Here is a 25,135-nt window from a genome sequence, read left to right on the forward strand (position 1 = left end):
TGCCCAAGTCGTTTCATCCCGTCCTCCCGTCCCACCAACCATGGCCCCCGCCGGCAAACCGCCCGCCAGGGGACTAAAGCAACCCTCCAAGTCCAAGAAGGAAGGTGGCCGTCCCGCCTCCAAGCACCAGGACAAGACAAAACATCCATCCATATCGTCCCCGAAGACTGGCGAATCTGTAGCAAAGTCTGCGCTCGGCTCGCTGCAATCTCTGCTCAACACTTTTCGCAATGCCTTTGAAGAGCGTTTGGCCTCTGATGTCAAGCCGCTGCTGCAACAGGTGAAACAGCATCTTTACAACAGGGATTTCCTTGAAGCCTTTGGCAGGGACGACTACCTCGAGGCATATGCGGTGCGATGGAGCCCCAGCAGAGCGCTGGGCTACGCGCAGATTTTTGAAGACCTGCAAGACCGCCTCCTCCAGAGAGCCCCAGGAACCAAGGACGCGGTCGATTCTTTCCGCGTCGTCTGTCTCGGTGGAGGCGCTGGAGCTGAAATCGTAGGCCTCGCTGGATTTTCCCACCATCTCATCGAGGAGAGCAACAATGGACCAATATCACGCATGGACGTCACCGCGATTGATATTGCCAACTGGTCGTCGGTCGTCACAAGCCTGCAGGCCGCCATCACGAGCCCACCTCCGCTTTCCAAATACGCGTCTGCAGCAGCGAAAGAGGCCAACAAGGAGCTGCTGACGCCCGAGGCCTTTCACACCAGGTTCCTGCAGCAAGACGTCCTCTCCATGGACCCGGAAAAACTCTCGGTGGAGCTCAGGGATGCAACGCTGGTGACCATCATGTTCACCCTGAACGAGCTCTACACGGCATCCATGGCAAAGACGCAGCGGTTCCTGCTGATGCTGACCGAGACGCTAGCCCCCGGGGCACAGCTGCTCGTCGTCGACAGCCCGGGGAGCTACTCGACCGTGACGCTCAACGGCGCAGAGAAGAAGTATCCGATGCACTGGATCCTGGACCACACGCTCCTGTCGACGACGCAGGCGCCCAAGTGGGAAAAGACGCTCGAGGACGAGTCGCGCTGGTTCCGGCTGCCCGAGGGATTGAAGTACCCGATTGAGCTGGAGAACATGCGCTATCAGATCCACCTGTACAAGAGGCTCCCTCAAGCGGCGGCGGTCCCTTGAAGTTACCGGATCGAACAGACAAGATGCAGTCATGGTTTGCGACGGGCAGGACAACAGCAAGGAGGAAACGACGGCGCCTTGCGGTTGACATGAGGTGGCTGTTGGCACATACCTATGGACCACCTCAGTCACTCTCTGGTCACTGAGTCATACGGATCTCGGCCGGCAGCAACCGCCGCTTCCTTCCCTCACCTCCGCATACGCGTACCTGCATAGGTCGGCCAAGGACTCACGATGCTTCCCCCGGTCCACGTGAGCGATCGCTCATAGGCCCCCGCCGGGCGATCGCTGCGCCCCATCCGTCCAGCCTCAGCCTCAGGGCAACCCAAAGCAGCAAACCCCGAAATGACGACATCAACTTGCGCAACTGCAATCGACCGCAAAACCCCCCAAACCACTCTCTTTGACCGGCCACCTTGGTGTCCGCCAGAACGACCTGTCGAGGCGGAGGCGGCCCCGGCGTGTGTCACGAGGGCCCCGTCTTCGCCTAGTTTACCGCAGTTTACTCGTTAACTTGCTCTCCCTTTCCATCTGCGCACTCACCGCCTTCCACGATGTCGTCTGCGCCAGGATGCGCTGTTGTCGCAAACGCCGTGGGCTGGGGGGTGGACGGGCGCCGCGACTTCCTGGCGTTTGGCTTTCTGGCAGGGCTGTGAGGTGGACTCAATTGATGGGGGGGTACTTAGACGCGCTCATAATGTGAACGACGACAATCTTCTCTTCTTCTCCATCTCAGACTCAGACACTCAAACTCAGAGTGCTGCGTCTTGTCGTCCGCTCAAGCACTCAACGGCAACCCGCTCTTGTACTCACTGAAACCCTGTGTCTTTGCCTTTTCCACGCCTCGTTCGATTTTCCTTCACTCAAAGCCTCATTCCACGATTCCGCTCCATTCAAACATCAAGATGGAGCAGATGGGTCCTCCCAATAGCCGGCGCGATCGCTCTACCAGCTTTATCTTGCCACCAGCACGTTCGACTCCTGATCCACTGGAAAATCCAGCCAGCCCGTCGCCACGCCCGTACCACATCGAGCGACTCAGAGACGTCTACGAAAACCTCTCCTGCACCAACGAAGACACCGACACCACAGCCGACGCCATCGCACTGGACGATCTCAACGCCAGTCAACCCGCCCCAGCTGGACCATGCACGAACGACTCGAGCACGAGCACCAATGCCAGAAACAGCTCGGAGGCCACGGGGACCAGCACGTCCATCCGCTCCCGCATCGGCCGCCTCTTCGCGCAAGTCCAGCCCAGCTCTCAATCAACTTCGCGCCTGCGCCTCCTCCCCAACATCTCCATCTCGCGCCTCTCATTCCTGCGCCGCGACCGCGGCTCGTCGTCGTCAACGTCAATGCCGAACACGCGTATTGTCTACTCATCTGACGGCAGAGCTCTTTTCGAGTACGACCCGTACACCGTGCGTGGCACGACGCCTCCGCTGGCCGGCCCATTCGACTTTTCGCTCACCAGCCAGGAGAGTAGATTTTGGCGCCCAGGCCAGGGGGAGCAGCGGCGGCTCCGTGCCGGCAGCGAGGGTAGCCAGTGGAGGTCGCAGAGGTCGCCGAATCCAGGCGTGGGACCGGCGCGTGATGATGGCGGTCTGTCCAGCTACGGGTATGAGAGGGAGTACGGACGCGGGTACGCGTACGGGCAAGGGCAACGGCGAGGCGAATGGGGAACAGCAGCGGCAGCAGCAGCGCAGAGAGAGAGGGAGCCCAATGCAGACTCCAGTTCGAGGCCTCGCGGTGAAAGCGGGAGCGGGAGCGTACAGATGCAGTCGCCGCCACGCATCCATGGCCCGGCACCGCGTCGTCGGCGCGCCGATTCCACGATGACGACAGCGATGATCAATGAGGAGTCCAGGTCCGGGGAGCAGCCTCATGCGTCGTCGAGCCACGTGCCCAACCGCAGCCGCAGCGTGATTCCAAGTCCCAGTTCCTCCGTGTACTCGGATGGGAGTGGCAGTGTCGACGACACGTGCTCTTCCATGGGCTGCCCGTGCTGTTCGCGGCGCAACGACGACGAGGAGGCCGACAAGGCTGACCGCGCCAACAATGACGACACAGGAGGTCCGATGGTGCTCGACGGGCCCGCCGACGACGACCCAACGCCATGGCCACGGGAAACACGACCCGCACCTGGCCGGACGGACTCGTACGCCTCGTCACTCGCACTGCTGCGCTGGGAGGCGTCGAAACCGGGATCGCCGTACCCGTCGCCGTTCCGCCCCGGCCTGGCGACTCTGACACTGAAGCGGCAGCGGGAGCGGCGCGAGGCGAAACAGCGTGCTCAGCAGGCCGCCGCCGAGGAAGAGAGGAAGACGAGGAGGCGGAGCGTCTCGGCCTCTGCCGCGCTGATGAGTGCCGCCGAAGAAGACGACGATGGCGCGTACGCCGCTGCGCTGGCTTCCTTGGACAACCCCAGGAGCGCCTCGGCTTCGGCTGTGCTGATGGACGGCGATGACGCAGACGACGATGGCGTTTACGCTGCGGCGCTTGCTAATATGCCTGTGCCTATGTTTGTGCCTCCGGAGACTGATGAGATCGTCGTGGGCGCCATCGAGGCGTTGAGGGAGGAGTACGAAGAGGGCGCGAGGAAGCAGAGGTCGCAGCGGTTGGCGAAACTGAAGCAAGACTTGCAGAACATGAAGCCTCGAGCTCGCGGTGGAGCAGACAGCAGTGCGAAGAAAAAGCTGTTCAGGATGACGTGGTGAGAACGGACGACGGACGACGGGTGACGGGTGACAGGTGACGGGTGACAGGTGACGGGTGACAGGTGGCGGGTGACGGACGACGGAAGGACACTCAGCGCCAGGGTGCCTACTTGCTTTCTTGCTTGAATGGGCGACGGGGACGGAAGCACAAAGGAAAAAGTGACAGGAGTGGCAGCGGAACAGCAATGGAACATTCAAAGAGAAGGCACCGTGGGGTCGAGGGTGGGTGTGGATTGCAATGCTGAGAGGAAGCTACCATGGCTTGGCGAGGCGTCGATCAGGGAAGACTTACAATGTGCGACTGCGAGCAAGAAAAAAACCGGGAACTCGAAATAGATCTAGCAGGAGGTTGCAGCAAAGAGGCCAGGAAGGGCAGGGCAGGGAGCGCGCTTTCCATCAGATAGCTGTCGGGCGCTGAAGTTGCTTTGTTGCTCTATATGTCCGAGAGATGATGGGCAGTGCTGTTCAGACGGTTCAATATCACGAGTATTTCAAAGCCACTCTCAACTTGGATTTCTCAGCTGGTGATGCAGGTACTCGGACGATGCGGCTCAGCAGCGTGGGGCGGAAGATGGGCTAGAATAGAATTGGGTGGGGGCGATGGCTTATTTGGCACTTGCTCAGTATGTCCTATTATTGTCACGGGCAGTCAATCATGGCCTGTACAAGAGATTGATTCGTTTCGATGCATCTAGACGCTGATTGTCTTGAAAACACTGTAGACTCGTTAGCAACTTGTCGTCGGAAAAGTGGTGTGCGCACGTACCCAAATCCGCTTCCTCCAGTTGCCATGACGGTACCTGGGATTTGCGGGTGCCAATGACCCTCCTTGACCTGCTCCATGTAATGCACAAACAGCAGCTGGGGCGGCACATCTTGGACGCCGCCAGTGTCTTTGCTCTCCTCGTCATCCAACTCGACAGCCAAATCCCACAGCGTGAGGGTGTTGTCTCCCGCGGCGACGAGAACAATGCTGTCGTCGGTAGGATGCCACTCGACGGAGGTGATTTGCTCCTTGTGAAAGTCAAAGGATGCCACTGGGCTGGGCTTGGTCGTTGCGCCAGGCTTCCACTGGCGCAGGTCCCACACGCCCCAACGTCCATCATCGGCACCCGAGGCCAGCAGGTGCGCAGTCTGGTGAGACCAGGACAAGACGTTGACGTCGGTGTTGCTGGCCTGGACCGTAATGACGGGCTTGCGAGACTTGGAGCGAACATCCCAGATGCGGACTGTACCGTCGTTGCCGGCAGACGCAAAGACGTTGCGCTCCGTCGGCGACCATTGCAGCTCCTCGACCGTCTCGGCGTGGCCAGTGTAGGGGGTCGTGTCGGTCACAAAACCTCCACCCTGGGTCCGGGTCGTGGCAAAGATTTTTCCGCTAATGTCGCCAGTCAGCACCTTGCCCTCGGCCACCAGCGGTGACCAGTCAACAGCGTAACCCTCATTCTTGCCGTGGGCGCGAATGGTGCAAGCAGGCTTGGATTGCTGCGGGGTAAGAGTAGCGCCTGGCGTGTCAAAGCTGGCGAGGTGGGGCGTAATGTCGTGGATAAAGACTTGGCCAGACTCGGTCATTGTGGCCGTCAGTGTTGTCGGCGGCTGGGCAGACGTGACTTGTGGGGACTGGTGGGCCCGTATGCGGTTCGTCGTCGAGGACAGCGGGATGTTCTTGGTCTCCAGGATGGGGTCGGCCGACTCTTCGTCGTCGCTCTCGTCGTCCTCCTCGGGCTCCTTTTCCATTCGGCTCAGACTGCTCATCTTCATGACCATGAGCTGGTTTTCCTTTTCGCGACCATATTCGGCTTGGGTTCCGGCCACTGAGTAAACGGTTGCGGGGTATGATGTGCGGTTGTCGCCGAGCTGGTCGCGGATGATGTCAAAGGAAAGGCAGGGCCAGGGGGCGTCGAGAGTGTGCAGCATTTCGTATGTGGACAGATCGGGAGAGAGTGTCTCGCCGGCACTCAATTTGTGGCGTCCGGGTATAAAAGTGCTCTGGTCCACGTCCATGGCGTCTTGGAGAATGATTAGCAATCTGGACGGAGAGATGGGACAGCAGCGACTTACTCTCACGCTCCTCAGCTTCGCGCTCCTCGTCTGGCCTGCCATCTACACCAGCCTCGAGTATTTCGTCTTCGCTTTCGAATTCATCCTCAAACTCGTCCTCAAAGTCGCCGGCGTCGTCGAGGTTCTGGGGGTCGACAGGACGCTCGCCCTGCTTGAGGGTCTCGCGCTCGTCGTCGGCGGGCTCTGCGGGGCGTTTGCTCATGGCGAATGTGGATGTTACCTAGGTACAGTGGGCGAGCAACAGCCCTGCGTCGCAACTTTTTTGTCGGCGGTCATGGATCCAAGCTCCGACGGGAGAAGTGCCGAGGAGAGGCCGAGACCTGGAGCGTGTCGCGGAGGCCAGGCCAGGCCAGGGTGCAGTGTCAGGACTCAGGGCACGTCCAGGGGACTTGACGGAAGACGAGTGCGGGGTCCGGATTCACGTCTCCACGTCGCCAGGTGCGGGCAGCAGAGGTCCAAGAAAGCTTGACAGAAGCCTCGGGCTCGAATTGACTTTGCTCATTTCAACCTTGCCATCGGTGGGTCGGAGCAGTTGAAGCTGTTGTGACGGTTGACGGGTTGTTTACATGTATGTACCTGTACAGCGTCAGGCACAGGAGAGTGGTGGTTGGGCCGTCGTGTCGGTTGGGGATTGGCCTGCCGGGAGGGAGTGGTGTAGTGTGGTATGGGTGTGGGTGTGCCTGAGGCTGGCGTTTGTTGCTCTGCTCCTGGCATGGTTGTGATGATATGATGGCTGAGGGTCCCACTCTTCGACCTTCTGCCTGCCGCTCACCTCGCAGCCTCACAATTGCATCGCCTCTTCGTTGCTGACTCTTGACTACATGTACTGACCTGCATCTACTTCTCTGCTTCATCCTCCATCGCCGCCATCCCCTCTTCCACGCGCCCTCAACGCGTTGCTGGCCCGTTTCCCCCCCCGTCGCAACGCGCGCGCCTACATCCCTCCACCCACCAAACAACCTTCTCTCCCGCCCCGGGCAAATCCCGCACATCCGCACATCACCTCTCCCCATCGCACCGCTGCACGACTCATCCGCTGCCCGCTCGTTGCCTTGCCGCCGCCGCCAGCTTGGGCCTGTTTGCCCATCGTCAGCCCGGCTGATTCACTCTAGTCTCGCTCTGTCCACCAGACGATCCCATCGCCCAACAGCATGGACGCCCCAGCAGAGTCCGCCCACGAGCACCACGACCCACCCGCCAATCCTCCGTCAGCTCCAGCGATCGATGCCGCCGACGACAGTGCGAACAGCACCACCATCACCGCGTCAACCTTCAACCAGATGCCAGACTTCCACCAACCCTCCAACGCCTTTGGTGCTACCTACGGTCCCTCATCTCCCGAGCATCACCGCCCCTCGACTTCTCATTCGGACACGGCCTACAGCCGTCCCTCGTACCTGTCTGACAACAACACCCCCGTGCACGGCTACCACCAGTACTCGTCCACCTCGGACCAAGACACTCCTCCACGCTACCAAAACCACAACAACAACAACGGCTACAACAACCCTCGCCCCTCGTCGCGGCCTCCGTCGAGACCCTCCTCGGGTCTCGCCTACCAACAATCCGACGGCGGTCGCTCCACAACCTATCAGGACCAGAACCACAGAGGTTCCGGCCAGGCCATGGCCGACCGCCAGAATACCAGCGTCGTCATAAAGGTGGGCATGGTTGGCGATGCGCAAATCGGCAAGACGAGCTTGATGGTCAAATACGTCGAGGGCAGCTGGGACGAGGACTACATTCAAACATTGGGTACGTGGCACTCTTTTATCTGGCCACACTCCGGTTCTAACATGCCGCAGGTGTAAATTTCATGGAAAAGACCATATCCATCCGCAACACTGAAATCACCTTTTCGATATGGGATCTAGGCGGCCAGCGCGAATTCGTCAACATGCTCCCGCTGGTCTGCAATGACGCCGTTGCCATACTCTTCATGTTCGACCTCACGCGGAAAAGCACACTCAACTCCATCAAGGAGTGGTACAGGCAGGGTCGGGGCTTCAACAAGACGGCCATACCCTTCCTCGTTGGCACAAAGTACGACCACTTTGTCAATTTCCCGCGCGAAGAGCAAGAGGAGATCTCCAACCAGGTTAGTGACTCACTGGAATTTGCCAAGATTGGTTTCTAAACAATCTCGTATTTACTAACACGACGCAGGCCAAGCGCTTTGCAAAGGCAATGAAGGCAAGTCTGATCTTCAGCAGCACCAGCCACAGCATCAATGTCCAAAAGGTAATTCGCCTTCTTTCGCTCAAATCATCCAAGCTAACCTGTCTTTAGATTTTCAAAATCGTTCTCTCAAAAGCCTTCGATCTCAGATGTACGATTCCGGAAATCGAGAACGTGGGAGAGCCTCTCCTTCTCTACCAATCCGTCGGCTAAACGGCCAATTCACGACACCAACAACTTTTTCCTTGCCACAAACGAAGCCCTCCCCGTCGAATGAGATTTTTCCATGCATGCAGTTCGGTGCACTCGGTAGTCCTTTTGTCAATTCCTTCACTTCTTGATTCCCCTCCTTGTCTCTTGGGCGAGTGTTATGATGCATCCCCGGAATTTTCTTTTCCTTCCTCGTTTTGAAACAATTTTTGGCCAAACGATTGGACGCTCCCAACGCAAACAGCGCAGACGGCTTTCCTAGTAGTGACAGGAGACGGCGGTGGCGGCGTGGATTTGTCTACAGTAGCAGAGGAGGAAGAACGTCTTTGAGCAGAAGAAGAAGAAGAAGCAAAAGAAATCTGTCGTCATCATCCACCCCTTGTAATCCCTCCCTTTCCAGCTGTTTCTTTACTTCTCTCAAATCTCACAATACCATCCGACCGAGACTCTCTCGCCCCCTTTTTTCCTTTCTCCTTGCCACAAACAGCCATATTGTCCACTTTTCCTTTTCCGCTCGCTACATGTTTTGATCAAGGGTTAATGTCGTTGTTTTGATGATTGCGCCAGGCCGGCGTTCGGATGAGTGCCGCCCGCGGATACGATGGGATAGACGGTCAGGTCAGTCAGTATTGGGGATTCAGGGGGCTGTGCCATTGGCGATAGACGTTGATTGGGGCTGAAGGGGCCGACTAGACTGTGAGCGGCGCAGGCGTAGGCGCAGCGCAGGCTGGCTGAGGCGGAGCTACTGGTGGAAATGGAGTATTATGTCGTCGTCCACGACGATCAAGTCAAATCGAATTGAACTGAATCAGACCTAGTGGATTGGTTTGGGCGGAGCTGAGGCGAGGCATCTATCTGACTTGTCAATGCCTGTTTACGGCTGTTGAAGTGCTTAAACCTGCCTGATTCTGCCCCCGCCGCCGTGGGTTACATGGGTACGTATCGACGTCTGCTCACCTCCCGGTCCGTCATCTCACCAGTCCCCCGTCGTCGAGATATGCGACTTGGTCCGTTAACCAGCTAATCAGTAATTCCCGTCTCTTACTTGGCTTTCCCGCAAACTAATCATGCTTCCTGGATATTGCGGACCAATGGTAGCTTCGAAGTGCCTCTAAGAGGAGCGTGGTGGAGAGATCGACTTCAAAGTGCTGGGACAGAGAGGCTTGTAAGAGGATCGATTGATGGCAGGTGTCGAACGGCTCTATGCGCTGGACATCGTCTCATAGCTCGCCGGTTGTGGGGTTTAAGATCTGACTGGTTGTGGCTGTCCGGAATGCAATTTTGGATCGGCTCCTCATTGTTAAGGAACTCTGAACACCAAGGGCGGGCAGCAGGAAGGCTGTTTGTAGTGCCAGCTTTGTCGAAAAAGGTGCCGCAGGACATGCGATCTGCGCACTCAGACCTGGAAAAGGTCAGCCTAACTTCAATACCAGAGGAGAGGATGATTGGCGGGGCCCAGCACGACACTTCCAGAGTCGCTCGTCAAAGAGAAGGAAGGCACTTCGTAATCCGCGCCTCAAGGTCGTCTACGGAAGCTTCTCACGGCGCCGGATGGTAGACGAGCCCCAACTCGGACCAAAAAAGAAGACGCAGAAGGCAGGTCTGAACAAGCTGGAGGCCACAACAGACGAACTCGAGTCCGCAACCAGGTCGAGCCATGAATCCGACTCTAGTCGTCTTGAGCTCCCCCGATTATCGTCGAGCGCGGGCGTCCAGACCAGATGCAACAGACCGACAAAGACACCAACTCCACTCACTCCATCAACTTGGGCCGCCGCCTCCAAACCCCCTCCGAACAAGTTTTCGTTTCACCACGCCATCACCATGGCATCCCGAGGCCGTCGATCGTGGGATCATCGCGTCATCTCGCAACCGGCCGCGACGGCTTGGAAGGCGTACCCACAGTCGCTCGTTGCGTCTGGCGGTGAGTTTTCGAGGCAGAGGGACATCTGGAGCGCTTTATAAAGCGGCTTGATGAGGACGCCGATGAGCAGCAGCAGCAGATGACAGCATAAGGATGTGATAGCATTGGGGCCGTTGAGGCGGGACTTGGTTCCACGCGGAGTCAGGGTGTTGTTGTCTCGATCTTTTGCGATTTCGGTGCTAGATACCTAACTTCGCATTTCAGCTTAACGAATAACGTCAGCGTAGGAATCTTGTTTTTCAATTCGCATGCGTGAAATGAGGGCGAAGAGCGGGGAAAGAGGCCATCAATTCAAGCGGCGCATTTCCATATTCAGTTTCCAACACAGCACTCTGCTACCGCTACCGCTACCGCTATCGCCATCACACCGACCGACCTACCTGCCGTGCTCGCTTCAAGGAGAACATAGAGAAAAAGAAGGAAGGGCGGCACACTCCAACAATGCCATTTTAGCTCAGCACCAACAGAGCGGGGGGCTCTACACCAAGAAAGTCAAAGGGGAGGGAGAGAGAGAGGAGAGAGAGTAGAGAGAGGAGGAAGACGTTACAGTTTATTCGAACAGGGAGAAGAAGCGGAGGGTCAGAAAGAAGTTAGAGGGAGGGAAGGAGCTAGTGTAAGTAGGAAAACCAAAAACAACGTATTTTTGTGCTTGCCTGCCTTGTCTGCCTGTCTCCATCAATGCCGTCCATCCATCCTGGTCTCGCCTACCAACGTATCATACCCACCGCGCCCAGTCACCACCCAGCCAATCGCCGTCCGCCCTAAACCTAAACCCTACAGAGCGACACCCTGCTCCCAAGGGGGGAGAAAAAAGAAAAGGAAAAGAAAGGTAAACCAAGATGAAGAATCGGATGCTGCTGCTTGCTTGCTTGCTTGCTTGCTTCTGGAAAGCTGTTGGTGCGGACAGGGTATTCGGTTCGGGTGCCACTCGCGGGTCGAAAAGGAGAATTACGGGAATGCAAAACAAGAAGAGAGAAACAACGTAACGACAAAAGAGAAATCGCCAGTCGCTGGACGGATGGATGAATGGGGATCCACGGATCAATGGATGAAAACGAGGAGGAAGAAGAGAAAAAAACCGGCGTAGGTCAACAAAAGGCGCTGCGCGGACGCAGCTCCAAACAAAGCGCCCGACATGCTCCTTCATTCTTTTTTTGCTGCTCTCCCTCAGTCTACTTCTGCGTCCACGCCGCATGTGCCGTCCTCAATAGGCCCAGCACCTGCACCTGCCCCGCCGCGCTCTCGCATGCGCATTGCAGCGTCCGGCCGTCGTGAAAGTCGAGGAGCACGCTGTTGGGCATCTCTTGGCGTTCGGCGTCGGGGGCGAACGGCGCGAGGAATTCGCCAAGATGATAGCGCTTGACGAGACCCTTGGTCTGCAGAGTAGATGTTAGAACAAAGTTGGACTGTGGGGACAGGGGTCTGCCGCTAAGCGGAATGCAAGGATGCACGGGACCAAGTTCTGGGGATGCTTACGTCGTTGGCCTTGGATGGCGACAAGACTATGTTTCCTTGGGCATCGATTTCGACGTGTCGGCGCTTCCAGAGCTGCATGCCGTTAGCAACCATGCGCTGAATCAAGGATCATAATTCGTACAAGAGTGTCTGGGAATTGGACGTTCAAATCGCCAATCTCCAATCCTGCCGGGACTGGCGTCGGCTTTGGAGTTGGGAGCTCCTCTTCAGGAACCTCTTCCTGCACTGTTGGATTACCATTAACCATCTGATTCAGGCTCTTCCTGCTTGTGGCGGAGAAGCCGGTGCTCATCCGCTTCAGTAACCTACTCGTCCGTGATCCCTTCCTCTCGTCTCTCGTCTCCGAGCTTTCCGCTACACTGTCAAAACTGGCGACAGACTGGCTGCGAGGCATCGACTGCGGAGGCGACGAAATTTCACTACGCCTGCGTCCGAGCGAGCGCCAGCTACTCTCCGATGATGATCGTGGGAGAGCCTCCCGTTGTGGCGAGAATGTGACGGGAGAAGCGGTTGCGGAATGCGGCGAAGTGACTTCTTTCGAAGGCGAGGGTTGGATGACGGGCGAGGGCTGGACCTCTGGCTTTGTGGTCTCGATTGTAATGGGGCTCGGCTGCAAGTCCAGCGGCGGCGTCTCGTGTTCTTGCTGGGGTGTCCGGGGGCCTGGAGCCGGAGTCCGGACTATTCGCGCCGTGACTGTCACAGACTCAGTCTTGCTGTCTGCGCCCTTGTTGTATACGGCCTGAACGGGTTCGTTGGAGGTGGAGCCGCGCGACGTGGGGCGGTCGGACGGAGCTACAGAGATGAAGGAAGATTTACTGAGACGCCGCGAATTCTTCAGGTAGGCATCCGCAGACGACGCGCGGAGGGAGTTTTGCCGCTGGGCGATGAGGGAGTTGGAGCCGGGGTGGTCGTTACCTATCCGACGGGGGACCATGTGAATGGCCTCGCGGTTCGACTTTTCTGCGAGAGCCTTCATGCGCTGTGCAATGCCAGACGACACGCCAGTCTTTCTTGTCGCAGGGGCGTTCTCCTTGGAACCCACGTACGAAGCCGACAGGGACCGCTGGGACGCCGCATCATCGGGCGACAGGCGCTGGCTGTTGCCCCTGCTGCTGGAGAGAGGATTCGAGTTAACCCGCTGCTCGATGGATATGGTCGAGGTGCTGGATCCTTTGCGCCTGGGAAAGATGGACGTAATGGGTGACTTGGACACGGATACAGACATTGGCTTGGCCTCCTCGACGGTGGCGCTCTGGAGCTCCTCCATGAACGAGTCGTCCGACATGTAGTCCTCGTCGGAAATTTCCGCACTGGGGTCACCGACACGGATGGGGTCGACGTTGCGACTGCGGCGCTTTTGCGTGGAACGGCGTTTGGGGTTGGGACTTGGAGAAGCGGCAGCAGCAGGCAAGGCCGTGGTATTATCGTCACTCGGGCGCGGTCCCTGGGTGGGTTCCGTTTGATGGTCTCCCGAAGAATCCCTGTCAGGAGATGAAACATCCTGATTCGTCGACGGATCGTCGACCGATGGAACACCGAGCGAAGAACCGTCGAAGCCCCCGTCCACACGTCGCCGTCTCTCTGCCCCGTCGACCGCGTCCTTGTGCTCGCCGCCTTCAGAAACCGACGACGGCCGCGTCGACAGCGTCTTGGACGACTCTTGGATGGAAATGGGGGACGAAGAGACAATAGGAGTTGGAGGCCGTGCTTCTTCTTCTTCATCTCCGGCTCCACTGATCAGCACTTCGACGCCAGAGTCCGCTTTTGTATGATCGAGACCCGAGGCAGCATTTAAAGTCGCCGCCGAATCCGTGCTAGGCGTCTGCTCTCGCGGCACTTCGACCCCTTCTCCGCTAGCCCCCTTGGCCTCCGCACCAGCCGTTGCATCAGCTGCTCTCTCTGGATCAGCACTGGCAGCCTCTTTTGGCCCCGTCTTCTTCTCCTTTGCCGCTTGAGCGGCCATCATTTGCCTCTTGCGCAGCTCAACCGCCCTCAAGAGCCGCTGTTTCTCCGGCGTTATGCCTGTCGACCTGGCAGAGCTGGCGCTGCTCGACCTCAGCCCGGGGCTGGAAGTGGGTCGGTCTGGCGCTGATGACGGCATGTCGAGCATCTGGGGAACGGGCGGAGGGACCGCGATGCTGGGCACAGTGCTTGACTCGCGCGATTTTGGCCGTGTCAAGTTGGCCTTGTTGCGCACTGCAGCCTTGAGGCTCGCCGGCAACTTGGCGCTCTTTCCATCGCCTGCCGTGTGAGGGCGAGAATCCATGGGCCGGGGGCCAAGCTTGACCTTGGGTTTGTACAGGTACGAAAAGTCGTACTCTGGGCGGGCGGTTTGCGACGAGGCGCGGCGATGCGGGTCGTCGTTGGATAAATAGTCGTAGGCATTGAGCGACCTGACCGACTGTGCGTAGGCCCTGGGGCTTCCAATTTTGGAGTCGATGGTAGCTGCTCCCGGCGATTGCGGCATCGTGTCTGCATGCCCCGTGGGTGAAAAGGGACGCGCGTTGGTCGGGGCTTCCTCCTTGGTTTGCTCCCGTTGTAATGAAGATAGTCCCGTGTCTGTCCTTGCCAATGGTGCCTCTGCGCCCGCTCCATCATCTGTGACGTCCTCGACATCTTCGCTAATACCATCCAACTTTTTCGACTTTGAACCCGTCGACGCATTCGACGGCGCTTCGGTGTGGAGGGAGGATGATGTCGCGGCCAGGGCATTTTCGGTCAGCTCCTGTGGCGAAGAAAAGGAAAATATCGTATCGTGTGAGAATCGCTCCTCGATTTCTTGAAAGTGGACGGTGACGCGCGCTGCAGAAGTCAGTGTCGGATTCCCTGGTCGATTTAAGGTGAGACGCGTACCTTGCAACAGGCGCGAGGTGCCCTCCGGGATGTACTTGAGAAGAAGTTTACGTCGGCGGTGGTGCAACAGGCCGTAGAGCGGCGAGTTTTCTTCGTGTTGGAGCAGGGCGGCGCGGGCCTCGTTGACTCCGGCGGTTCCTAGGCTGAGGACGTCGAGGGCATCTCTGGACGCGTACTTGAGGAGAAACCTGTGCGGCGTAACAGTCAGCCTTACCCCTGCCAACTTGATCAGCCACTTGGGCCTGGTGAGCTTACCATGCTCCCGCGTCGGCCAGGGCGGCTTGGTAGGCTTCCTGGACAGGGCCCTGATCAAGGCCATTCAACGACATTGCGCCGCCGTGCGCGTGAGGGCGATGGCTTGTGCGACGGGATGGGAGAGGGGAGGGAGGTGGTTTCTTTTTGGACTTTTAGGCGGCGTACCGCTGCTTCAGGCAAGGGCGCGCTATATCGGGGCCCTCAGGGGTTCAGGCACAATAAGGCTGAGCATTGAAGCTTGACGGGCGCGCGGCGTCGATTGGGCGTGGTCATGCGTGGGCGGGAGCGGTCAGCGGCTTGTTGTCAGAGAATGGACGGGACCGGGGCTTGGAGGACGATTGATTGATTGGGGGACTGGAGGGCGCGGGCGAGTCGAGGTGGTTGAGCGTTGGAGCGAGCGAGTAGCTAGGCCGAGTCGCAGGCTGTCTCTCTTTTGCAAGAGGATGCGGGCGGCACGGCGGGAGCGGCGTCGAGTGTCAGCGCGTCGCCGATCATGGGCAGCAGATGCAAGGGAATCGAGGCGTTTGGCGGTCAGGCAGGAAGCGGAGCCGTCTGGTCTGGTGTGTGGAGAGATGGAAAATAAGTTCAACGACTGGACTGGCTGGAGTCGAGTGGAGAGCACTGGCGGGCCGCTTTTGCTTTTGTTTTGGAGAAGCTGAGCGAGTCGTCGCCGTCTGGGCATGCAGCTGCGGGACTGTACAGGTCGATAATACATACATACATACATGTGCGTACCCATCCAATGCAGACAAGAAATGATGATAATAATTCCCGTCGCGTTGCCCAGGGTGCCGCCGCCACATCACGCTGGACATGGACGAAGCCAGACCAGCCAGCCAAACCGACGGCGCACGCCCATGTCAGACCATACCGTCAGCCGCACCGTGTCTGCATCCTTGTCTGCCCATCCATCATCCATCCGTCCATGACATCAATCTACTCTGTCCCATCCGCAACAACAACCCGCCATGAACCCCTCCTTACCCCCACCTTCGGCCCTCAGTGACCCCTCGCTGACCCCTTCCGACATCACAAACGCACTCGACCTGCTATTCGAGCCGTCGCCTATCCTCCATGCTCTAACCCTGCCCATCATCCAAGGCGCCTCACCTCCCTTTGCCACATATGCCGACTTGATTGGGGCCGTCGAGACACAGCTCAAGGCCCTGGCGGCCAATGGCGACACGCAGCAATTGGACACCATTCTAGGCTCGCATCCACGCCTAGGAGAAAAAAAGGTCGATAGCGCTTTGAGTCGCAAAGAGCAGGCCGCCATGGGCCAAGACGCTGACCAAGCCAACGACTTTGCCGCGCTAAATGCCATGTACGAGCAGAGGTTTCCCGGCTTGAGATTTGTGTGAGTTTCATCTTTTTACATTTGCCTCTTTTTTTTCTTTCTTTTTTCTTCTTTTTCTCTCTCTTGCCCTTACAAATACTCGCATGCTGCGCGTCGTGTCTGCGGCCTGCACTACGGCCTCCAATTTCCTTTTCCAGCGCATTGCATAGCCTCTCTCGTCGTCCCCTTCACCAGGACCACAACTCCCCTCCATCTCACATCGCACCTAAAAAAAGCAACACCCCCAAAAGAACCCCTTAGCTTTCTTACCTACCTACCTTTCCCCACAAGCCACTTCCGCCTTCCCGTCCACCTCCCCCCGCGCCGATCAAACACACCCCCTTCCCAGCTCCCCTGCCATCCCCCGTCCGGCAATGCTTCGCTCCCGTTTTTCTTGCTTCTTCTTCCCTGTTTCCCTTTGCTCCCATCTGCCAGATCCTGCATGCATCCTCCATGCGCCATGGCTTTCCTCTCCGGCCGCATATCAGGTCTCCCTCCCGTTCGTCCCATCGGGCCGTGGTGCCCGATTGACGACCTACCTAGCGTACCCATTACCTACATACCTTCCCGTCCGGCACATACACGTACCACCACCTCATCTCATCCATCTGCCTGAATGACTGACTGACTGACGCAACCTCTCCGCCTTCACACAGCACCTTCGTCAACGCCCGTCCGCGCAGCGTCATTGCCGTCGAACTGAAAAGCCGCGTTGAGCGGGGCGACATTGCCGCCGAGCGCATCGCCGCCATCGAGGTCGGTTTCACCCGCCGCCGGTCTGCCTAGGTACCGCGTTCAATGGGACGACGGACGGGGAAACGCGGTCATTTTGCTGCGTCCCTTGGCTGACATGTGATGCATCGACAGGCCATGTGCGCCATTGCCAACGACCGCGCGAGCAAGCTGGCTGGCTCGGCCCTGAGCTAGAGAGAAAGAAGGAAACAGAGGAAAAAAGAAACGAGGACGACCTAGCTACCCTCGCGCCACGCCCGCACTAGACGCATCGGTGCTTGGAGATGACGGAGCGGACCATGTGCCGATACGACCGAGCCCTCCTCTTCCGCTTCTTGTTAATAGGGTGTGGATACATGACGTGCATAGGTTGGGGTAGGCAGGTAGGAAGTTATACAGACATTGCCGCTGCTGGGGGCAAGACCTTGGTCAGAAAACGAGTCAACGATGAAGACTGCACTGGGCCATATGCACACATGTCTGTCTCAGATGATTTACTTTCTTTGCCCCTCGTGTTGGAGACGTCGACTCGTCCGTCCGTCCGTCCGTCCGTCCGTCCGTCCGACGACGTGGCTACATAGGAAGCCGACCTTGGAGACTGGCGAAGCAACAATGCCCTCACCACCAACAAGTCGAGACAGACATCGAGCAAGGCAAGTCGAGTCCAACTGAATCGCTTACACGCCCCAATGCACCTTTGGAGAGTGGTGAGGCATTGCGCGATTGCGTCAACACCTCGCATACCCCACAGTTTTGAGAGAGGGATAGAGAGCAGATTGTGTTTTATTTGCTTTCCTCCCTTCTAGAAGAGAGCGAGCAGACTACCTGGCCCCATTTTTCCATTACACAGCTCACTCCTTTTTTGTTTCCGTCTCCCTCGTCATCTCGTCCTTGATTCGCAGCCATTCCAACCCCTCTCAACGGACGACCTGAAATTGGACAACGCTGAGATCCATGTTGTGCATCTCGACCGGAAACTTGCATTCGTCGAAAAAGTGGCAGTTCTTGCCTCCAGCAGCGCCGCCACCAGACTTGCCAGCCTTGGGGTGCGGGCAGCGGTGACCATAGATGCACTTTGCGTCGTTGCAGCCGGTGCCGTGGATGCAGGGCTGGCTGCGTGCGACGAGCCTGAGCGTGTCGAGCTCCGCCTTGCTCGGCTTGTAGTCGTGGACGTGGGTGCAGGCCTTGCCGTAGGGGCACTCGTTGCGCAAAAAGTGGACGTTGCACATCTTCATGCGCTTGACCCGCGTCACCTCGTCGATGCCTGAGTTGGACGTGGGTGGGTCGATTCGCTGACCTTTGCGGTTGCGCGGGATGCCGCTCGTGTCGCGCATCGGAGGCGTCTGGTTGATGGGGGCAGGCAGCCTTGCTGCTTTGGCGGCGACGTTGGCCCATCCAGTGCTGGCGGCTGTTGGCGATGCGACGCTAGACGGAGACATGTTGTGATTGTCGTTGACTGTCATAATGCTGCTGGTCGAAATGGGCGACTGCATCCGGTTCTGGAAAGGGCCCAAGCCAGGCGGAAAAGGCGTCGGAAATCCCTGATCATACAAGTTGATCTTTTGCGGGCGGAAGAGATCGCCAAATTTGTGGACTCTGAAAGGGAGCGCGCCATATTCTCTGGCAAACGGGACGCCCTCGATCAGGGTGATTTTTTGGACTGCCTGCTCATAGTTGACGACCTCGCCGAGGATGCGGGTATATCCATTATCGTGGGAGCCACCCAGCAGGATTTGACGGCAATGGCGGTTGCGAAGGTTCAATTTAAGTTGCTCTGTGCCACGTTAGTGCTACCGTGGTTGTGGTCAGCGCAGGGGACACTGACCAACCACCTTTTGGTCAGCCCTATCCTTGCCAGCGCCGACGTCGACAAAGTCCATGAGGAATTTGCCCTGGCTAAATCCAATGACGAACTCGCGGAGGTCCGATGTCTTTGAGGTGATGCTCGCGCGGCGGCACGTTTCGCTCAAGCCCTTGACGTTTGCGTAGACACGGGCAGTGATTTTGACGGCGGAAGAGATTTCGGGGTGCTCGGCGCGCACATAGTCGTAAACGAACTGCTCGAGGAGGCCTGCGGCGCGTTGGCCGCCGGGGGTGCCGTCCAAGAGCAGGCTGTCGTTGAACTGTCGAGCAAACAAAAGTTAGGTCTTGGGCGCCGGCGCACAGTGGCCGAGTACATACAATCAAGCCGTCCCCGTCTATGAGGACCAAAACATAAGACTCGAGGTCCTGCAGAGTGTGAGCCTGATTGGCGGCAGAGGGCGAGGAGTGAGTCTGCACCAAATCGCCCTCGTAGCGGTGCACAAGGCTGCCCAGCTCCTTGAGTTTACGCTGGCAGCGGCGATTGAATTCACGTTCACGCTCATGATCCTCACACTCTTGTTTAAAGACGTCGTTGAGGCTGTCATAGCGATGCAACAGTTCCTGAGAAGGTTGAAAGGTTAGAAGGTTGAGCAGGCGGCGAGGGAGTGAGAGGTTTACCTCGACGAGATCATTTTTAGCGTTGTCGACGCGTTTGAGCTCGAGATGGCGTTTCCACAAGTGCGCCGAGGCGCTCTCGCCTACGCCGTCGCCAGCAATACTGGGAATGCTGGCGTGGTCAGACATTTGGCTCGGCGCAGGAAGCTTTGGCATGAGTGCAGTGTGGAGGTGGAGGGTTGTGGTGCAGCGCGGCGGAGAGGTGAGGAGCAGAACGAAGGAAGGGACGAATATTCGCTCCGAGCGTGAATCAAGTCACGGCTTGGAGGAAATGGTGGTAGGAAAGCTGCGTCTCCAAAGTCACACAGGCGGCGGAAGGCATACAATGTGGGTGGTCACTGGGATCGCGGCTTCCTGTTTGAGCCAGACCGCTCCAGCTCCAGCTCCAGGTCCAACTCCAGCGCCGGCCTACGTCCTGAGCGACTCGCAGCGGGGACATGCATCTGCAGTGAATTCATGATGGATGGATGCGTCTCTTGGTCTGTTGATGTTTGCAACCCTCCGCTCGTCGTCTGCTTGCTCCCTCCCGCTAGCTCCATCGGGTAGTCCGCCCGCTGATCGCCTGGGCCCTGAAGCCACGATTCAACTTTCCTTCGCAGCTCCAGCTCCAGCAATCCCCACCCACTCTCCATCTCCATCCCCGTTCCGTCACCATGAGGTTTGCCCAGCTCGCCGCCTCCTTCCTCGTGTCGCTGTTGGCCTCCAATGCCTGGGCCGATGACTCTGTAAGCTCCCGAAACATTCATCTCAATAGCCCCCGCCAACCCTGCATCCACCAAACGACACCCGCTAATACCCTGACCAGGTCAAGGCAGATGCTGAGGCCCAAGTCGAGGAACAGCCCACCCTCGATGTTTCCATCAGCGCCTCGTTCCCGGACGCCGAGGTCTTTGGTGTGAAGCTCGTCAACGGCCACCCCACTCGCGCCATCCTGGACTTCAAGAACGAGGAAGAGGACCCTGTCCACGTCCAATTCATTGGCGGCGCCCTGTACACCCCCGACACGGGCATCAACGTCCGCAACCTCAGCGTTTCCAAGTACAATGTCGCCGTCGGCAGCCAGGGCAGCGTGAGCTTGACCTACAGCTTCCAGACCGAGATGCACCCCCAGGACCTGCGCCTGAGCCTCATTGCTGTCATCCGTGACACCAACGAGTCTTTCTACACTTTCCAGGCCTACAACGAGACGGTCAGCATCGTCGAAGCTCCCACCAGCATCTTTGACCCGCAAATGTAAGTTGCGCCTGTGCCACCTGCATCAGCATCCAATTGACACGCGCTAGCCTGTTCCTCTACTTCGTCCTCGCCTCGCTCTTCGCCGGTACCTGCTACTTCATCTACAACACCTGGATCACCACCCTCTTCCCCCAGAAGAAGCGCGGAGGCAAGGGCGGACAGCGCGCCAAGACGTCGACCTCGGGCACCAAGAGCGTCGACCCCAGCGACCAGATTGCCGTCACCGGTGCCGATGGCCCCGCCGTCACCTCTGGAGCCAAGGCCTACGACGAGAGCTGGATTCCCGTCCAGCATCTCCAGCGACCCGAAGCCAGGCGCGTCAAGAGCGGCACCCCCAAGACCAAGAACCGCGGTTAAGCAGAAACGACTGTTTTCTCGCCAGCGCCACTTGCGAATTGGGCTTCCGAGGGAGCGACACATTGGGAAATTTTGTGTGCGCAGATCCAGTTGCATTTCTAAGGGCTGGTTAGGTGGATCTGGACGTCCATGTACGATTCCAAAAAGTTTTGATAAAAGGAACGGATCATGAAGGACTGGAAGGCGGCCACTGGGATTGACATGAGTGTACATTCATTGACAAAAATTCCGCATTTAATGGAGTTTGGATTGCAGTCACACTTTGGAGAAAAGGTGGCTCTTGTCATTGAACGATTTTGCCTCCTGAGGTATTCTGAGTCTACTCTAACGTGCCTCAGTTGAGAGAACAAGTAACGCTCCTACTGGTGTAGCCCCAGATGAGACACGGGAGCCTCCCCTGATCTTTTGTAGTCGACTCACTACCACTGCTCACAGCTTTAGACACCAAATGACGCCCATGGCGCAGAGATACAGAGCCTATATCAAAACCCCCGTCAGCAACCAGTCTCGCAACTAGCCAGCCAGCCAAACACCCGCCAATCCGTCCCGTCCCAACCAAGCAAAACAAGAGCCAGTGAAACACCAAAAGACGGCAACTACTCAAAAGACGAAGCAAGAAGGGGAAAAGGGAAAAACTCACTGCAGAAACCCAAAACGGCATGCCCAACCCGGCGCCCCCGACGCCAATGCCCGCCACCCAGACGGCCGTCATGAGCGGCGCGCCCACCAGCGACCCGACCGTCTTGACCACCATGACGACCGTGTAGACGCGCGCTGTGGCACTGCTGCTGCTGCTGCTGTGGTTGTTGTTATGAGATACTCTGCGGGTCGGCGACGCGGATGACGCTGCGTCCTGCTCGCCGCCGGCGGCCGCACCTCGTGGCCGACCACATCGCCGCTCACGCGGAGCCGTTCCGTCGTCGTCGTCGTCGTCGTCGTCGTCATGGTCAACGGCGTCGACCAGCGCCATGGTGAAGACGGGCAGCGCGGAGCCGAGGGCGTACAGCAGCAGGGCGGCGACGAGGAACGGCACGGTCGGCGCGGCGGCGATGCACAGCGCGCCGAAGACGGAGATGAGGAGGGACAGGAGCGCGGCGTCGATGTTGAGGGCGATGGTTTGGGATGTGTGGGTGTGGGTGTGGGTGTTGGCTTTGGCTCTGCCACTGCCACCGTCCCTGTCTTCACTCTCATCTCGGTCTCGACGGTCAAGTTCTGGAACGGCAGCACAGCGTCGTCGTCGTCGTTGTCGTCTCTCCCGCCGCCGCAACAACACACGCATCCCAACGGGGACGACGAGCGTCAGCAAGACGATGTTCGTCGCCGCTTTGAGCGACAGCAGCGGGCCGACGCTGGCGAAGGACCGCTGGTACCGCGCCGACATGTATTGCGGCAGCAGGTGCGTGTTGGACGACGCGAGCGAGGTGAGCAGGAAGGAGGCGAGCAGCAGGAGGAAGCGGGGACGCTGTTGGATGAGCTGGGTGAGGCGGGCTTTCAGGGGTAGGGGTAGGGAGGGGGGAGATGAGGAGGACGCGGTGCGCAGGAGGGGCGCGGCTTCGATGTCGTCGTCGTCCTCGTCGTCGCGATTTGCCGCTGTTGATGAGGACGAGGCCTTGTTCGCCGACGAAGCGTGCGATTGCCCATTGTCCAGCGGCAGGAAGTAGACGACGGGCAGCGCGGCAATGAGGAACGCGATGCTGAGGTAAAAGGGCAGCCATAGGTTGACCGTCATGGCGGCCGATGCGAGCGAGGGCCCGAAGAGGGAGACGACGTAGTTTACTGACGTGACGTAGGCGATGTAGGACGTCCTGTGAGGATGGATTGGGTCAGCGAGCCAGTGAAGGATGGAGACTCGGTCTGTGAATGCTACCATGAGGTGATAAAAGTCGTGGCATGTACTTGTGAGTTGTCCCCCTTTGAGATTGTTGGATACTCTTGAAAGCTTCCAGGGACTCTGGCTTAGGGCTATGTTGAATTCCCTTTTGAAAGCGACGAATGGTCTCCATCTGCTCGCCTGATTCACGTCTTCCGTGCCACGGTGACTTTTACCAAGCCTCGAAGTGTGAAAGCAATAGTGTTTGGTGGGTGATGCAACTTACCGCTGTACCAAGTCATCAGTCAGGTCCGTCACAATGGCGAAGACGGCCGAGTTGAGCACACAGTCATGGCCGCCGATGAGAGCAAAGAAGGGGGCGGCGGCCATGGCCGAGACAGGGAGGACGCCGTCGAGATGGCCTGTCGCATTAGATTCGGCGTTAGAACTTATGAGACGTAGGAAAGCCACGGACGAACGCTTTTCATCCATCTCGTACTTCTTCTCCTCACCCCATAGACTCGTACTCATTCATCCAACAAGTCGAAGCAAATGGCAATGCAAAGTATCCACTTACCAACAATCACAACCCACAGCACCACACCCGCCCACCCGAGCAAATTCGCCGCCAAAACGACCCTCCTGCCCCTGCCCCTCTCCTTCCATCTATCCCCGACCCAAGCCGCGGGCACCGCAACGCCCAAATCGACTCCAATCACGGCCGTCTCGATGACGCCCTGCAGCCACGCCAGCCGACGCTGCACCCAGTCGATCTTGCACTGCTCCTCGGGCGGGGGTGGCTGTGAAGGCGAGGAGTGGTAGTAAGCAGCGCAGTAACGCGACTCGATGACGCGGTTCAGGGGAAGCGAGAAGAGGCGTGTCGACAGTGTTGCGAGGGCCAGGAGGAGGAGAAGGGGGGTGATGGATTTGGTGGTGGATTTGGTGGATTTGGTGCCGCGGTTACTGCTGCGAGCGCCAGAAAACGCGTTTCTCCACGAAGATGCAAACTTTGGTCGCCAGTGAGGTTGTTTCCGTGCTCTTGCTCCGCTGCTACTTGCTCGTCCGCTGCCTGTGCTGTGGCCAGTCTCTCGCAATTCTCCCTCTGCTCCGTCGACTGCGCTGGGCAGCGAGTCATTGTACATGGTGGCTCCCCTCGCCGCGCAGTACGTACTACTACCTTATCCACCGTCCCGGCGCTCTTGACTTTTCAGATGACTGCAGTGTACCAGATGCCGGAGGAAAAGTTAAAGGAAATACAAAGGAGCGGAAAAGGCAGCTCAAGGAGGCTAGACCACGCACACATACACAAGCTCTGCCGTGCAGACGATGAAACCCGGCCCAGCTATGTGTGTGTGTGGGCTTTGAAGTGGACGGAGAAACTGCCGTAAGGAGGCAAGGTAGACGCCCTCCTACCTATCAATCCACCCACCTACCTAACTACCCAGGCAAGCGACAATCCACGCGTCCAATGAACCAACCCAACCCTTCAGCCGCAGAGTCAAGCGGTCCGAACGTCTGATGCGCGATGCCGTGCAGACAGATCAACAGACAAGCCTCCGGAGCGTTGACGAGGCGAGGCGATGCGGCGACACGGCGGGAGGCTGCGGCGGCAACGCAATTATTGCTTTACTCAATCAGTCCGTCAGTCGTGAGTCAGGTCGTTGACCCCGACGATGCTTGAGAGAAGGGCTGAGTGCCGTTCGGAATGGGCGCTGACGCGTTGGAAGAAATGTCGAGAGGGAGTGGGTGTGGTGCACAAGTCATGCAGGTAGGCGTCTTGTCTTTGACCTGGTTGTGAGTGATGAGCAGTCATCGGACGCTAGAGCGAACTGACCTGACGGGCAGCTAGCGAATGGGGGCATGTGACCGGTGCTTTCTCACAGCAATACTGAAAGTTCATCCAAGCTCGGCTGAGAGATGAAACTAGACAAGATAGCCATCTCGTCAGGGTCTATGTAGCGACAGCAGTAGCCTGTCAACGATAAGAGACTTGGCAGAGACACCTGCCGGCTAGATGCATCTCAACCCAACCATCTCAACCAATGAGCTGCATTGCACATGTCACAGCGGCACATACAAGATACCTAGGCATGTCAAAAAAGCAACAATGCCATACGGATATACGCAAGTTTACCTCAAGTCTATCATGATCAACAAGCACCCAACCGCCTGTACTGTACTCGAGCGAGACATACTACAATACCCGCCCCAGCAGCCATGTGAAGCTGCTGCCGCTTCCTCCCATCGTCCCACCAATCACAAAAGAAAAGAAGTAGAAAGAGAGCCGAAGCATTAACACGAATAGACGGACCCTGGTGTTCCTCTCCAGAGTCGGTCGCCCGGCCGGTAAAGAAAACCCCTCCTC

General features: G+C 58.0%; 9 protein-coding genes across 9 annotated transcripts; 5 read left to right on the forward strand and 4 right to left on the reverse strand.

Moving 5' to 3' along the window:
* The first annotated feature begins 1 nt into the window (after position 1).
* Positions 2 to 1,596, forward strand: J3D65DRAFT_134260 (uncharacterized protein). Its single transcript, XM_066793929.1, has one exon. It carries the CDS (start codon positions 41 to 43, stop codon positions 1,142 to 1,144), a length of 1,104 nt encoding a protein of 367 aa, XP_066650792.1. The 5' UTR covers positions 2 to 40; the 3' UTR covers positions 1,145 to 1,596.
* Positions 1,597 to 2,049: 453 nt separating this feature from the next.
* Positions 2,050 to 3,864, forward strand: J3D65DRAFT_606975 (uncharacterized protein; the record flags this gene model as incomplete). Its single annotated transcript, XM_066798474.1, has 1 exon — positions 2,050 to 3,864. The coding sequence occupies one exon, from the start codon at positions 2,050 to 2,052 to the stop codon at positions 3,862 to 3,864; it is 1,815 nt and encodes a 604-aa protein (XP_066650793.1).
* A 345-nt stretch (positions 3,865 to 4,209) lies between these two features.
* On the reverse strand, positions 4,210 to 6,275 carry J3D65DRAFT_133771 (glutamate-rich WD repeat-containing protein-like protein 1). Its single transcript, XM_066793924.1, has 3 exons — positions 5,926 to 6,275; positions 4,631 to 5,873; positions 4,210 to 4,580 (listed from the first exon to the last, which is right to left on the reverse strand). Exons 1-3 carry the CDS (start codon positions 6,125 to 6,127, stop codon positions 4,556 to 4,558), a joined length of 1,470 nt encoding a protein of 489 aa, XP_066650794.1. The 5' UTR covers positions 6,128 to 6,275; the 3' UTR covers positions 4,210 to 4,555.
* Positions 6,276 to 6,674: 399 nt separating this feature from the next.
* On the forward strand, positions 6,675 to 8,780 carry J3D65DRAFT_133665 (P-loop containing nucleoside triphosphate hydrolase protein). The gene is made up of 4 exons (XM_066793923.1): positions 6,675 to 7,680; positions 7,731 to 8,023; positions 8,092 to 8,166; positions 8,215 to 8,780. The coding sequence occupies exons 1-4, from the start codon at positions 7,077 to 7,079 to the stop codon at positions 8,314 to 8,316; spliced, it is 1,074 nt and encodes a 357-aa protein (XP_066650795.1). The 5' UTR covers positions 6,675 to 7,076; the 3' UTR covers positions 8,317 to 8,780.
* A 2,306-nt stretch (positions 8,781 to 11,086) lies between these two features.
* Positions 11,087 to 15,002, reverse strand: J3D65DRAFT_133891 (uncharacterized protein). Its single transcript, XM_066793926.1, has 5 exons — positions 14,822 to 15,002; positions 14,567 to 14,754; positions 11,835 to 14,515; positions 11,714 to 11,785; positions 11,087 to 11,613 (listed from the first exon to the last, which is right to left on the reverse strand). Exons 1-5 carry the CDS (start codon positions 14,893 to 14,895, stop codon positions 11,410 to 11,412), a joined length of 3,219 nt encoding a protein of 1,072 aa, XP_066650796.1. The 5' UTR covers positions 14,896 to 15,002; the 3' UTR covers positions 11,087 to 11,409.
* Positions 15,003 to 15,709: 707 nt separating this feature from the next.
* On the forward strand, positions 15,710 to 17,442 carry J3D65DRAFT_639332 (Oxo-4-hydroxy-4-carboxy-5-ureidoimidazoline decarboxylase). Its single transcript, XM_066801700.1, has 3 exons — positions 15,710 to 16,178; positions 16,814 to 16,913; positions 17,025 to 17,442. The coding sequence occupies exons 1-3, from the start codon at positions 15,790 to 15,792 to the stop codon at positions 17,082 to 17,084; spliced, it is 549 nt and encodes a 182-aa protein (XP_066650797.1). The 5' UTR covers positions 15,710 to 15,789; the 3' UTR covers positions 17,085 to 17,442.
* Positions 17,443 to 17,655: 213 nt separating this feature from the next.
* Positions 17,656 to 19,845, reverse strand: J3D65DRAFT_639336 (uncharacterized protein). Its single transcript, XM_066801701.1, has 5 exons — positions 19,371 to 19,845; positions 19,170 to 19,313; positions 19,071 to 19,118; positions 18,715 to 19,012; positions 17,656 to 18,663 (listed from the first exon to the last, which is right to left on the reverse strand). Exons 1-5 carry the CDS (start codon positions 19,521 to 19,523, stop codon positions 17,807 to 17,809), a joined length of 1,500 nt encoding a protein of 499 aa, XP_066650798.1. The 5' UTR covers positions 19,524 to 19,845; the 3' UTR covers positions 17,656 to 17,806.
* A 44-nt stretch (positions 19,846 to 19,889) lies between these two features.
* Positions 19,890 to 21,246, forward strand: J3D65DRAFT_639341 (uncharacterized protein). The gene is made up of 3 exons (XM_066801702.1): positions 19,890 to 20,092; positions 20,173 to 20,600; positions 20,651 to 21,246. The coding sequence occupies exons 1-3, from the start codon at positions 20,021 to 20,023 to the stop codon at positions 20,958 to 20,960; spliced, it is 810 nt and encodes a 269-aa protein (XP_066650799.1). The 5' UTR covers positions 19,890 to 20,020; the 3' UTR covers positions 20,961 to 21,246.
* Positions 21,247 to 21,389: 143 nt separating this feature from the next.
* On the reverse strand, positions 21,390 to 23,912 carry J3D65DRAFT_671668 (uncharacterized protein; the record flags this gene model as incomplete). Its single annotated transcript, XM_066803411.1, has 5 exons — positions 21,390 to 21,437; positions 21,601 to 22,172; positions 22,236 to 22,765; positions 23,057 to 23,192; positions 23,348 to 23,912. 5 exons carry the CDS (start codon positions 23,910 to 23,912, stop codon positions 21,390 to 21,392), a joined length of 1,851 nt encoding a protein of 616 aa, XP_066650800.1.
* Positions 23,913 to 25,135: the final 1,223 nt, after the last annotated feature.

Source organism: Phyllosticta citribraziliensis (genome assembly GCF_038025025.1).
Source record: "Phyllosticta citribraziliensis strain CPC 17464 chromosome Unknown J3D65scaffold_13, whole genome shotgun sequence".
In the NCBI taxonomy this organism is placed as follows: domain Eukaryota; kingdom Fungi; phylum Ascomycota; class Dothideomycetes; order Botryosphaeriales; family Phyllostictaceae; genus Phyllosticta; species Phyllosticta citribraziliensis.

What these genes read in the sequence shown, in the direction of transcription:
- J3D65DRAFT_133891 (XM_066793926.1), bottom strand. Translation starts at nt 14,895, where the DNA reads ATGTCGTTGAATGGCCTTGATCAGGGCCCTGTCCAGGAAGCCTACCAA. An exon ending in TCCAATTCCCAGACACTCTT is followed by an intron (nt 11,786 to 11,834) that starts GTACGAATTATG and finishes AACGGCATGCAG; the next exon opens with CTCTGGAAGCGCCGACACGT. An exon ending in CGCCATCCAAGGCCAACGAC is followed by an intron (nt 11,614 to 11,713) that starts GTAAGCATCCCC and finishes TCTACTCTGCAG; the next exon opens with ACCAAGGGTCTCGTCAAGCG.
- J3D65DRAFT_134260 (XM_066793929.1), top strand. Translation starts at nt 41, where the DNA reads ATGGCCCCCGCCGGCAAACCGCCCGCCAGGGGACTAAAGCAACCCTCC.
- J3D65DRAFT_639332 (XM_066801700.1), top strand. Translation starts at nt 15,790, where the DNA reads ATGAACCCCTCCTTACCCCCACCTTCGGCCCTCAGTGACCCCTCGCTG. An exon ending in TTTCCCGGCTTGAGATTTGT is followed by an intron (nt 16,179 to 16,813) that starts GTGAGTTTCATC and finishes GCCTTCACACAG; the next exon opens with CACCTTCGTCAACGCCCGTC. An exon ending in AGCGCATCGCCGCCATCGAG is followed by an intron (nt 16,914 to 17,024) that starts GTCGGTTTCACC and finishes ATGCATCGACAG; the next exon opens with GCCATGTGCGCCATTGCCAA.
- J3D65DRAFT_133771 (XM_066793924.1), bottom strand. Translation starts at nt 6,127, where the DNA reads ATGAGCAAACGCCCCGCAGAGCCCGCCGACGACGAGCGCGAGACCCTC. An exon ending in CGAAGCTGAGGAGCGTGAGA is followed by an intron (nt 5,874 to 5,925) that starts GTAAGTCGCTGC and finishes TCATTCTCCAAG; the next exon opens with ACGCCATGGACGTGGACCAG. An exon ending in ACTGGAGGAAGCGGATTTGG is followed by an intron (nt 4,581 to 4,630) that starts GTACGTGCGCAC and finishes ACGAGTCTACAG; the next exon opens with TGTTTTCAAGACAATCAGCG.
- J3D65DRAFT_639336 (XM_066801701.1), bottom strand. Translation starts at nt 19,523, where the DNA reads ATGCCAAAGCTTCCTGCGCCGAGCCAAATGTCTGACCACGCCAGCATT. An exon ending in CTAAAAATGATCTCGTCGAG is followed by an intron (nt 19,314 to 19,370) that starts GTAAACCTCTCA and finishes CAACCTTCTCAG; the next exon opens with GAACTGTTGCATCGCTATGA. An exon ending in TAGACGGGGACGGCTTGATT is followed by an intron (nt 19,013 to 19,070) that starts GTATGTACTCGG and finishes TTTGCTCGACAG; the next exon opens with TTCAACGACAGCCTGCTCTT.
- J3D65DRAFT_639341 (XM_066801702.1), top strand. Translation starts at nt 20,021, where the DNA reads ATGAGGTTTGCCCAGCTCGCCGCCTCCTTCCTCGTGTCGCTGTTGGCC. An exon ending in ATGCCTGGGCCGATGACTCT is followed by an intron (nt 20,093 to 20,172) that starts GTAAGCTCCCGA and finishes TACCCTGACCAG; the next exon opens with GTCAAGGCAGATGCTGAGGC. An exon ending in AGCATCTTTGACCCGCAAAT is followed by an intron (nt 20,601 to 20,650) that starts GTAAGTTGCGCC and finishes GACACGCGCTAG; the next exon opens with CCTGTTCCTCTACTTCGTCC.
- J3D65DRAFT_133665 (XM_066793923.1), top strand. Translation starts at nt 7,077, where the DNA reads ATGGACGCCCCAGCAGAGTCCGCCCACGAGCACCACGACCCACCCGCC. An exon ending in GGACTACATTCAAACATTGG is followed by an intron (nt 7,681 to 7,730) that starts GTACGTGGCACT and finishes AACATGCCGCAG; the next exon opens with GTGTAAATTTCATGGAAAAG. An exon ending in AAGAGGAGATCTCCAACCAG is followed by an intron (nt 8,024 to 8,091) that starts GTTAGTGACTCA and finishes AACACGACGCAG; the next exon opens with GCCAAGCGCTTTGCAAAGGC.